Raw genomic sequence first — 11,537 nt, 5'->3', positions numbered from 1 at the left:
AGTCCTTAGGGTCCATTCCCCCAGGAACATTAATAAGTAGGCTAAATAATAATACATTTTATTTATATTGTGTTTACATGGTAGGCTAGTCAAAGACACTTTACAGTAAAACCAGAACATTTATCTCATAAAACAGATACAGCAATACAACCAACACATTAAATGTATTAATTTAAACACAGTGTAGCACATCTTGGTAGAAATGTGGAGTGACTGGTCGGCTAAGGAGATATTTTTACATCCTTACACATTCAGTCGGTCGCTATCGTCTGTTTCCCTTTCTGCTTCACCTCCTTGTTACTTTCCATTAGAAGCTGCTGCTCATTGGGTGAAACAGGCGCGTACACCTGGCTGGACATAGCTTCACCTGTTCATGCTGGTTATCTCCACCTGGCTGGACATAGCTCCACCTGTTCATCCTGGTTATCTCCACCTGGCTGGACATAGCTCCACCTGTTCATCCTGGCGATCTACACCTGGATGGACATAGCTCCACCTGTTCATCCTGGTTATCTCCACCTGGCTGGACATAGCTCCACCTGTTCATCCTGGTTATCTCCACCTGGCTGGACATAGCTCCACCTGTTCATCCTGGTTATCTCCACCTGGCTGGACATAGCTCCACCTGTTCATCCTGGTTATCTACACCTGGACATAGCTTCACCTGCTCTTTTTCCCTTATCCTGGATATCTTTATTCTACTTTAGTGCAGCAGGGCCCTGGGGTAGGCCTACTGTGTTTTCATTAACCCTCATGTTGTCCTTGAGTCCAATTTCACCCGTTTTCAAGACAATTCTTCACAAAATAGGTTTGCTCTGTTTGTTTGTGGAAGAAAAGCATCAGTTTGTTTTCCCCTGGTGATATCCTGGCTAATATCTGACATATATCAGTCTATTATAAACAAAAACAACTAATACTTTCTCCTCATTTTACGCAGAAATTACTTATCATTTTTGCACTTTATTGACCATGAATGCAAAAAGTAATTTTAAAACTAGTTCAAATGAGTTGGAATGAACTTGGCTAAGAAGATGTCAGTCAGAATTTGGAGGTACGTTTTCATTCTTTATAACACAGGGACTTTTTTTCGTAAAGGAAAACCAAAAAAGGCGAGTAGAGTCGAGGTGAGTTGAGTAGACACCACGCAGTGGAAAAACACCATAAGCTCATCTAATGAAAAGAAAGTTATTATCTTAAAGGCCTGAGGGCTCAATGACAGGAGCATCTGAAAACCAAGACACATTTACACTTTTGATGGGATGAAGGTTGTGACACACACCTGTCAATCAAAGCAGCTCTCGTTGGGACACTCCCTCATATCTCAGCAGTGAAGTCAGCGGAGATTAAAATCTAACTTGTTTCCTGGTGCTGATTAAATCGGACTCATCTGAACATAAAAAGGCTCATTTTGGCCAAAACGTCACACATCATAGAATAATTACGGTTACTTAGCAACACGTAACATTATCTGTCCAAAACTCTTAACACCTTGATACCGAGTTCACTCTCAATATTCTGGGCTTAAGTCTTAATGACAGGTCCAAACTGGTCTTGTGTCTTTAAGACAGGTCCAAACTGGTCTTATGTCATATAACAATTCTTTAAGCTTAACACATCTGATTGGAATGAGTGGAGGACTCTCCCATAAGTTTGCCCCCTACAGGTATCTATTTATTCATTTTTCGATATGGATCCATAAATTAGATAATTTCTCAGCATTTACGTTCTGAAGTAAAAATAAATAAATAAATCTCCTCAAGATGATTCTGGGGAGAAGGGCACTATTTCCTCCTCTGCATTCATTCATTGCATCTGGATTAGATTTCTGACCGTTTTAGGATGAGAGGAGAACATCTCTTAGTTTGGGGTGGCAGTAGCTCAGTCCGTAGGGAGTTGGGTTGGGAACCCGAGGGTCACTGGTTCATGTCCCCGTACGGACCAAAAAGTTTAGAAAGTACAGAGTGTGGATTGGTGGCTGGAGAGATGCCACCTGAGCATGTGTGTAGTTCAGGCCTGTGTGTGATTACTAACAAAGTGTGTACGTAGAGTGTAAATTGGAATTTCCCCACTGGGGATTAATAAACAAATTAAAATTAATTTATAAAATAAATTTGAGAACATTAAAAGTAAATTGAGGCTTTGCTGTTAGCTTGCTGACTCATTTAAAAAGACTATGCCCTCATTTCCATGAGTCATACTTTAACTATCTCTGCTGCTGCAGCGCACCCTGCTGGCAACATACCTAAAACCAAGTGGAGGTTGGTTAATTAAAAACAACTCTCTACCTTCACTAACGGCTCGGAGTAGTTTTGTAGATTCAGAGAACAAACAGCTGATCAGGGTTCAGAGAATCAGGTGTTCAGGCTGATGGAGACGTGACAGTGGCTCAGTGGTAGAGCGGTTGCCTGCCGAAGGTTGGGAGTTCAATCCCTGGCCCTGCAGTCCCATGTCGAAGTGTCCTTGGGCAAGACACTGAACACCGACTTGCCTCCGATGCTGCGTATTGGAGTGTGAATGTGTATGAATGTGTATCTGATGAGCAGGTGGTGTATGGCAGCCTCGGCCACAGTGTATGAATGTGTGTGTGTAAATGTTTCCAGTAGGATGTAAAAGCGCGTTGCGTAGTCGTTAAGACTAGAAACGCGCTTTATAAATACAGCACATTTACATTTACACTCCCTCAAATCTCAGCAGGGAAGTCAGTGGAAATTTAAATCTAACTTGTTTCGTGGTGCTGATTAAATCTGACTCATGACCTGCACACGAGACCAGCAAGCATTACATGGCGGAGCAGCCGGGCCGAGGGTTGCTTTTATGGCAGAAAACCATCATAACAAGACGACTGTAAAAGAAGTGGAGATTACAGCTGGAGAGGACCTTTGCTTTGTGAGCTCCACTCGTCGTTACTGGGAACACGAGACAGCTGCTGACTCTGCTGAGAGACATGTGAGCACGCACTGCTAACCCATACAACAACTATTACCAACAACATAAAAGTACATATATATATTACAGTATTATAATCTAACTGTATTCATATTGTGGGGCAATTTGGTCTCAAAATAAATAATCAAGAGAGAGGATTTCTAGTCCCTCCCTGTTTAGTCAGCCAGCTATTGTAAGCTAACGTTAGCTTTGTAGAGATCGATGGGGTTTCCCAAACTGAATAATTACCGTAATATATAATCACCAAACTGCTTTGCTCGCTCTATCCGGTTATAATTGCAAATCTGCTGAGAGAAATCCTTTATCTCCTGTACGTCTGTGAGATGGCTCCGTCACCTGCACAGCTGACCCAAAACATTTCCAATGAAACTTAACTTCAGAGCGTTGTAGCAAATAAGTCTTTCAATCCCATGAATCTCTTTATAGACTAGTTGGAGAGATGCTGCGCGTTCCACTGTGGTTCCTCAATAACTTACATTGACCAATCACATCGTCTGGATGGATCTACTGTTGTATAATCATTAATGATTAACCAGTCAGTATGAAGCATAATACAGTCCCTCATCATTAGTGCTGGATCACAGTTAATCAGTAACTACTCATTAACTAACCCGTCGGTCCTCATTCAATGACATAGCGTCTCGGTGCTTCGCCCTAATTATTATTTTCACATTGTCTCTTCTTGAAGGGCCCCTGACAGCTGAGGGGCCCTCAGCCGCCACTAAGTTCCCTCCCACCCTTGGCTGGCTCTGGTCCATCTAGAAAGGGTTCAGAAGCCTCTTACTATCGCCTATTTAGGGCCAAGGACTCAGCACCAGATCTACGTAATTTACCTCAGAGAGAAGTTCTGAAGAATATCTGCAATCATCAAATCGATGTTTTGAATCAGCCAATCAGCATGAAGAACTCTTTCTACTGTCCAGTTAAACAGCAACACATCACGATGTGATCAAAGGGATCCTGATTATCAGACATTTCCACATTCCTCTGGTAGGATTCTCACCTGCTGAACTCTTCAGGTCCACTTCCAGACTCTTTCCACCTCCGTGGGTCCAGAAAACGCCTTCAGAGACCAAGCTGCTCTTTACTTTTCTTCCTCGTCCATCTGGGTGTCTGTGTGCATCTGATCCCAGGACGCCGACACACCTTCAGAAGTCCAGAGTCCAGGTCTCAAGTCTAACACTACGTCAAAGCCTGTCCAACAGATGTCAGCCAATTAGAAAAGTGATTTTATTTCCTGCTTCTTCCCCCCTACCTGCCTGAGGGGAGGGGCTAATCATTGCTGTTTGTTACCCACCTGTGTTCTGTGTTGAAGATGTGGAAATGTTTCTTTTGATCTAACAGGTGCCAGACACATTTAAGCTCTTCTACAGTCGTATTTTTTAGGACCAGGGCAGCAGCTGGGAACACAATCCAGGTGCTGCCCCAATCCAAGGAAATCTGCAAGAAAGCACAAGAACTCCGGAGAAGAAGTTAAGTTAGTAACATGCACTAATGGGACATGAATGCACACAGAAAGAGGGAGAGTTATAATAAATCAATGTCATAATCAAACTGCATTCATATTCTCAATATCTAGATGACAGAGCTACTTGTTGAGTGATGATCCTACCTTACCTGTTAAGACTTTTTGATTGGGTATCACTTTCAGGATTCTTAGGGTTACCAATCCCTTAAGACAGGAACATGAAGTAGGGCTTTATAAAGAACTGACTTTCATATTTCCCTACAACATAAAGAATATATGCTTTCATTGCCTATGACAGATTTTCTCGACATGTGCACATGCATTCTCTTTTATTAGTATAAAGGGTTTTGTTGAAACATTTTGAGTGGCAGGGGCTCAACAAGAAAGGCCTAATAATAGTAGTAATAGAAATTTAAAGGGGCGTTATGCAGTTTTGGCCAATCATTCACTATTTGCTTGTTGCTTTTTCTGTATAGAGCCCCCCCTTTGCAAGTTTCTCTATAGAACACCCCCCTACAGGTCTCAGTATAGAGCCCCCCCTACAGGTAGTCCTCAAAGATGTGGATCGGAACGCCCTTGTATGTCAGCTTGCGAAGAAGTTTAGCATGTAGCTTGTCATTCACCTTAGACTCCACATTTTTCATGTCCTGGCTCATAGTGTAGCCAAGTGACTCCAGTGATGAAAAAAGTTGTTGGTGATCCAATATAGTAGTCTGGACAATATCTAATCTTGCCTCGAGTTTGGAAATCTGGCTTGGAAGAGAGACTTGAACTTAGTCAAAAGCAAAGCCCCGTGTTCTCCTAGCACAAGCGTTAGCAGGGTGGCAGTCAATGACGAATCACCCTTCTTTGGAACATCTTTTTTCGACTTCCTGGACATGCACTTGTCGTGGCATCCTCACCTGAAGTCCCCTGAAGTAACTACTTCAACAAAGTTTACAATGCCACTAGGTATTTTTTGTTCAGTTTAATTGAAAATCAAAGTAAGATGATGAATTTATAGTTCTCAGTTATACAGTAAACAAAATTCAACAGATCTAAAACCTCTTTGAGAAACAGAAAAAACTAAGAGTTCATTTAAAATGTAAAATAGATTATTAAATGAAAAGGTAAACAAAGTAAGAAAAGATCATGTTAAACTAAGAATAATAAAAAGAATATGTATAAGGCAGACACCAAAAAATAATGGGAACACATCTTTAACAGATTATTCTCACCACAAGGCTTACATTCTCTCAATTGGAGCTTTTGACCAAATTCCACAGCCTTCTTCAGCTCTTAAACTTTACCCTGAATCAAACCAGCTGTTTTAATGGGACTGAAGAGTCAGACTTAAATCTGATCCACTGAAGAGGCGTGTGGGATCCGGTTCAAAGCAGAGGGTTAAAACTATTTACATGAATGACAGGACTACCCCTTCAAAGGGAAGGAGCGTAATATGTAGTCATAGCCAGGACAACATCCACGCTGTTCAGAAGATAGAGTTACTGCTGGTCAGCCTTCAATGTGGAGAGAAGATCAGAATATAACAACACAGCTATCAGGGCATGAGGAGGAGGAAACAGCTTGGCTCTGAAACATGTTCACAACGAGGCCGTGTGAATGAGCTGGTGTTTTTTAAAGTGATCACTACGAGAAAAGGTTTTCCCACATTGTTCACACCAGTACGGCTTCTCTCCAGTGTGAATGCGGTGGTGAGATTCAAGGCTACTACTATGAGAAAACATTTTTCCACATTGTTCACAGCTGTACGGCTTCTCTCCAGTGTGAATGCGCTGGTGAGATCTAAGGTTACCTCTCCTAGAAAACGTTTTCCCACATTGTTCACACGAGTACGGCTTCTCGCCAGTGTGAATGCGATGGTGTTTTTTAAGGCTACCACCTTCAGAAAAGGTTTTCCCACATTGTTCACACCAGTACGGCTTCTCTCCAGTGTGAATGCGCTGGTGAGATTTAAGGGCATCACTCCGAGAAAAAGTTTCCCCACATTGTTCACACGAGTACGGCTTCTCTCCAGTGTGAATGCGCTGGTGAGATTTAAGGGCATCACCACGAGAAAAGGTTTTCCCACATTGATCACAGCTGTACGGCTTCTCTCCAGTGTGAATGCGTTGATGGATTTTTAGGGTACTCTGTTGTGTGAAAGCTGCTCCACATTGATCACAGCTGTACGGCTTCTCTCCAGTGTGAATGCGTTGATGGATTTTTAGGGTCCTCTGTTGTGTGAAAGCTGCCCCACATTGATCACAGCTGTACGGCTTCTCTCTAGTGTGAACTCTCTGATGAATCTTTAAATTTCTTGATGCTGTGAAGGTTTTGTCACAGTGCTGACAGCGGTGATGTTTGACTCCTCTTTCTCTCCGTTTCTAGACAGAAAAACAGAGAGTGAGTTGGTGAGGTGCCGCTATAGAGATCTATCTTAAAATAGAAATTATGTCCACATTTATAGGTTATAGGTTACTAGGATATAGGATCCAAGGAGGGTTCAAATCAAGGGCAACTGGACTTGGTTAAAGGTTGTTGAAGACATTTCGTCTAGCACAGACAAGTTCAGAAGACAGTTGTTTTTTTGTTCTTAAAAAGGATTTTTGGGGTGTCCTGGGCCACGCCCATTTTAACCAATCAGTACACCATTGTATGTGTGGCCTTGTATGTGTTGCCACTTCAAATATGGTAAAGATCACATTGGCAGTTCATATAGAGATATATACACTGTATATGTACCTTTGTACAGATTTGGTCCCGAGTCTCAGATTGGGATAAAAAAAAGAATCTCAGGATTCACGTTGATAGGATTTAATTTTGACGAGATATAGAAAAGGTTTGTCTGGGTCTCTATTCACAAAAAAAACATTTTATAATTTACGCGTTTGAGAACAAAAGAAAATTAATTGAGTTAAGTTTTGTAACAGCAACCTCAAGATGCTATATGCCAAGTTTCAGGCAGATCGGTCAGTAAACCCAGGACGAGTTTTGCACATCCACGCGTCCCTTAATTAAAATTTGGCATGAATATATTGAATCTGTTAAATTAAATTGGTAGAAAGGTACATTACGATGACCTTGAATGCACTTCATATGAAAGGCCCTGAGGAGATTATCCACTCTGATTTCCCCCGGCCTTTAATTGCCCGTGTTGCCCCCCCGGCCACTTTCAGAGGGCGGAGTTTAATGACTACCGGGTTTTCTTTGAGGAATTACGGTATAATACATAAATCCTAAAAGACATTTGTGAAACCCTCTTTGTGCATTCATTAATATTGAGATTAGATTTCTGGGAGTCTTCAGTCTGGAGTAACCTCTTTCCTTCACTCACCTCCTCCTTCTTCCTCTTGCTCCCTCGCTCCTCGGAGTCTCCCGAGGCCTCCCTGACACCTTTCCTCTTGCCCTCCTTCTCCTTCTCCTTCACGTGTTTCTGAATGTACTCGGTGATAAGGTCCAGGTCCAGGTGGTCTTGCGGCTCCCATGTGTTCTCCTCACTGGAAAGGTGAGTGCAGAGAGAAGAACATCTCCTCACACTTTGTTTTTAGAAAATCCATTCTCACTCTAATTCATCATTCCTATTAGTCCTTTTTTCTATTTCTAAGGTTATTTGTGGGTCTGCAACTTAGAGTCAAAATACCAAACCTTCAACTTTGAGGGCATGATACAATGCTGACATTTATCTGCAATATGTAAATATATTATATATATCAGGACCAAGAACACTAAGTATTAATATTATAAACTCATACTTACTCTGAGAACCCCTTCCATTTCAGCAGAAACTCTACTCTTCCCTTCACCACTCTGCGGTCCAAAACCTCCTCCACCACAAACTCCTCCTCCTCCTCCTCCTCCTCCTTTCCTGCTACGGTCTCCAGCTTGCCGTCTGCTGAGGACGCCTTTGGTAGACCCAAGGGGGAAAAATGCAGAGATAATGATACAAGGGTTAGTAGAACTAATGGGAGGTGTGAGTGAATTCTAGTTGGATAGGACACTCTGAAGTCCTGTGGATTGGTCCCCTCATCCTATTAGCCGTTAGCACAGTTTGGGATTCATCCTAGTTAGATATAAAATGGCTATCTAAATTTTTCCACTGATAATAATCAGTGGAAAAGTGCCCCGTGTTTCCTGTCTTACCCGGTCAAAGTCATCAAAAAAGCCTTCCATCCCCTAGTTGGATACCTAATGCTGTTATTATTATTTGTTTATTATTACTAACCATAAAGCAGCGGAAAACAATGCTTTTGCGACATACGTAAGTCAGTGTCTTCTGAACTCTACCTTCCTAAATAATGGGCAAGTGCCATGTATAATACAGGGAAATCAAGGAATGAACTCAGCTTGTAAAACTGTGAGACTTTTACATTTAGCATGCGTGGTGCTGCTGGCAGGTGACCTGGAGATCAACCCTGGCCCACATCCTTTGAACAATGGCTTTCAGGCTAGTTTAGCCTCACAACAGGCTCAGTTGGCCCACTCTCACTGGCTAACAGAGCCACGGCCAGGGCCAATGTGGCCAGTGGCCACGGCCATCCATCAATCATGATCATTCCCCACATGGCCCTGGGCTCCTGTGACCATAATCAGCTACTTAATTCCTACAATAACCACTGCCATTCTAGTAGTAGCAGTGCTACCTTTGATAGCTTATCCTATCCAGCTGCCATGGCGAGTTGAAGTGTTTTGTCCTACAGAGCTGATGGGCCGAGGGCCAACATCACAGAGCCGGGGTTATAGTGGCTGCACGTCTACAACAACTGCTGGATCAGAGACGCTGGACCGGTCCACCACCATCTAGATGCCGGCAGTTCACATAGCTGTGCCGAGCCGAGAGCAAGCTTTACAACAGCGGGAGCGTGGAGGACACTTGTCTCTACCGCCCCTGACCGGTTTAACAATAGCGAAGCTGCACCTAGCTGCCTCCGGCGAGTCAGAGATACTACCTAGCGTGTCACCCAGTAACAACACCCTGGAATACGTTGGTGTAAATATCTCCTTTTTGAGAGAGATGTCTCTGACAGCTATCTGCATCTATCGCCAACCTACTGCTAAGCTGGATTTCTCTGACCAGCTAAAAGCACTCCTTACGATATGCAATCATAAAAAAGAAATCCTCCTTTTTGGAGATTTTACTGTGGTGGGCGGGGTTAGTTCAGCCTATACGGGTTGTTCAGTAGGAGTCCCCCAAGGCTCCATATTGGGGCCCATTTTATTTTCTCTATACATTACTGACTTACCTGAATACTGATTACATGTTAGTGTCCAGCTTTACACCGATGACACTGTCATTTTTACTGAAGCAAAAGATCTTGTGGAGGCAGCACGTGTTCCACCTGAACAAGTTCCTTCCTGAAACTGTTTAGCAGAGCCAAAGTCAGGGCTCCAGATGCCACCAAATGCTCGTATTTGGCACCCAAAATGTGAGAGTGCGCAACTGAATTTTACATCTAGTCGCACATGTGACACCAGTAAATTTACCCTCCCACCCACATTTTCTTTTTTTTTTACCACATTAAATGTGGAAGGGTCAACCAATCTGGAATCTGTGGCAGGCCAATGAGCGTGAGAAGGATAGGGATTGGCCAATAATGTGGGGGGTGAGGGGTCTGCTAAAGACATTGGCAAAGAAGATGCTGTGTAGTAACAGTTGATCAGGAGTTAGACTTAGCCTGGCCTGGCTCCGCCCTCCTACGTACTTCCGTTCAATTTTCATTTTCCTTCAGTACTCCGTGAGTACGTGAGGAGCAGCACAGCTGGAGCATCAGAGGCTGAAGGGCCACAAGAAAAGGACCCTCGGGGGGGAATTCAGTACCTTACATCTATGTGATTTAGTCTGGGTTAGGAAAGTAATGTGTAGTTAGGAGTCTGGTGCCTTCAGTCTCTTCCACATGGTGAAGGATGGTCTAAGGTGAAGGTCTACAGTTCATTATTAATTAACAACGGTAACGGGTATCGACAGATACACAAAGTCCAGGCATGAGGACGGGGACTGAAAAAGTTTGAGCAGACATTTCATTTTTAGAGTCTAAGTCCAGCAGGAGTCCTCTCAGGACAGATCTAGGAGGTCTACGCCACACTATCTACTTTACAAAGAGACAACCATTGGACACCGGCAAGCATTTGGTGGACCAGTGGAGACACCAGGGCCAAGCCAGGAAGTTTCTAGGATAGGAGAACACTGACCTGAACATGGCTGCTATCAGAGGCCCAGTCTGCTGCTGGTCTTCTGGGGACCTCGTTGCTCCGCTGCTCCTGGTCCTGGTTGTCCTCCTCCATTCCTCTCTGGTCCTGAAGTCCAGCAGATCTCCACTGTGGCTGCTTACACTGGGAAGAAATCTAAAGGGAAAACATGGACACACACTTTATTAGGTCATCTCCCCTCACACTGCTACGGTGGCCCAGACTGTTCAACACACACAAGCTACAATACAAACACACATAAAAACTACAACACACACAAACGAACTGGAGGAGCTAACACACCCGGGACACATCACTGTGAAGGAGAAACTCCCCCTCGCCCAGCTCTCAGCTACAACACACACAAACAAAAAAGATACAACACACACACAAAAGCTACAACACACACGCACACACACACACACACACACACACACACACACATATAAAAGCTACAAAACACACAAAAGCTACAACACACATACAAAAGCTACAAAACACACAAAAGCTACAAAACACACACAAAAGCTACAAAACACACAAAAGCTTCAAAACACACACACACACACACACACACACACACACACACACACACACACACAAAAAAGCTACAGCACACACAATCAAACGCTACACCCCGTGTGGTGTAGAGAGCAGTAGTTGAAGAGTTTACCTGAGTGTGTGCGGGGTCACCTGGAGCTCTGTCTTCTTAAAACTCACTAAGAACAAAGAACACAGCTATCCCGCCGCCAGCCCGAGATCACAGGGAAGACACGAGACTTCCGCTTTCCTCCAAGTCAGGGTTTTTCAGATTAAAGGTTCAAATGAAAGAAGGCCGCCGCCTGGAGGCCAGGAGGGGAACAACAGCTCCACATTCACTTAATGGATCAGTTAGTGGTGGACTGGGACTCAAGTACTGGACTCAACTCCAGGTACTTGGACTTCACTTGACTATATA

The 11,537-nt window shown here is 43.5% G+C and overlaps 3 protein-coding genes across 6 annotated transcripts in view; all 3 read right to left on the bottom strand.

Moving 5' to 3' along the window:
- Nucleotides 1–3,985, bottom strand: part of LOC116677103 (E3 ubiquitin-protein ligase TRIM21-like) — a 58,339-nt gene extending 54,354 nt beyond the window's left edge. Inside the window, exon 1 of the mRNA XM_032507778.1 lies at nucleotides 3,950–3,985. The gene's annotated coding sequence lies outside the window, so the exon portion shown is untranslated. The remainder of the gene's footprint in view (nucleotides 1–3,949) is intronic.
- Nucleotides 1–11,357, bottom strand: part of LOC116677105 (zinc finger protein 239-like) — a 29,874-nt gene extending 18,517 nt beyond the window's left edge. The window contains exons 1-3 of one of the 4 annotated variants that reach the window (XM_032507780.1): nucleotides 11,273–11,357; nucleotides 9,932–9,942; nucleotides 3,950–3,959 (exon numbers count right to left, since the gene is read on the bottom strand). Coding sequence is in view for 1 of the 4 variants with exons in the window: in XM_032507781.1 (XP_032363672.1) it covers nucleotides 10,589–10,590 (2 nt within the window). In the remaining 3 variants the exon portion in view is untranslated. Of the gene's footprint in view, nucleotides 1–3,949; nucleotides 3,960–9,931; nucleotides 9,943–10,588; nucleotides 10,714–11,272 lie in introns of those variants that run through there. The other 3 variants (XM_032507781.1, XM_032507784.1, XM_032507785.1) reach the window with 3 other exon arrangements.
- LOC116677096 (zinc finger protein 239-like) lies at nucleotides 5,534–8,943 on the bottom strand. The gene is made up of 2 exons (XM_032507764.1): nucleotides 8,877–8,943; nucleotides 5,534–6,719 (listed from the first exon to the last, which is right to left on the bottom strand). The coding sequence occupies exons 1-2, from the start codon at nucleotides 8,941–8,943 to the stop codon at nucleotides 5,998–6,000; spliced, it is 789 nt and encodes a 262-aa protein (XP_032363655.1). The 3' UTR covers nucleotides 5,534–5,997.
- Nucleotides 11,358–11,537: the final 180 nt, after the last annotated feature.

Source organism: Etheostoma spectabile, unplaced genomic scaffold (assembly GCF_008692095.1).
Source record: "Etheostoma spectabile isolate EspeVRDwgs_2016 unplaced genomic scaffold, UIUC_Espe_1.0 scaffold00004385, whole genome shotgun sequence".
Lineage (NCBI taxonomy): Eukaryota > Metazoa > Chordata > Actinopteri > Perciformes > Percidae > Etheostoma > Etheostoma spectabile.
Note: the sequence above shows the minus strand (reverse complement) of the source record. Positions and strands in the feature narration are given on the sequence as shown.

Bases quoted from the DNA above. Each gene is read 5' to 3' on its own strand.
- LOC116677096 (XM_032507764.1), bottom strand. From the start codon at position 8,943: ATGATTGATGGATGGCCGTGGCCACTGGCCACATTGGCCCTGGCCGTG. The intron at 6,720-8,876 runs GTGGGCCAACTG...AAACCTTCACAG, and splicing joins GGCTCTGTTAGCCAGTGAGA to CATCAAGAAATTTAAAGATT.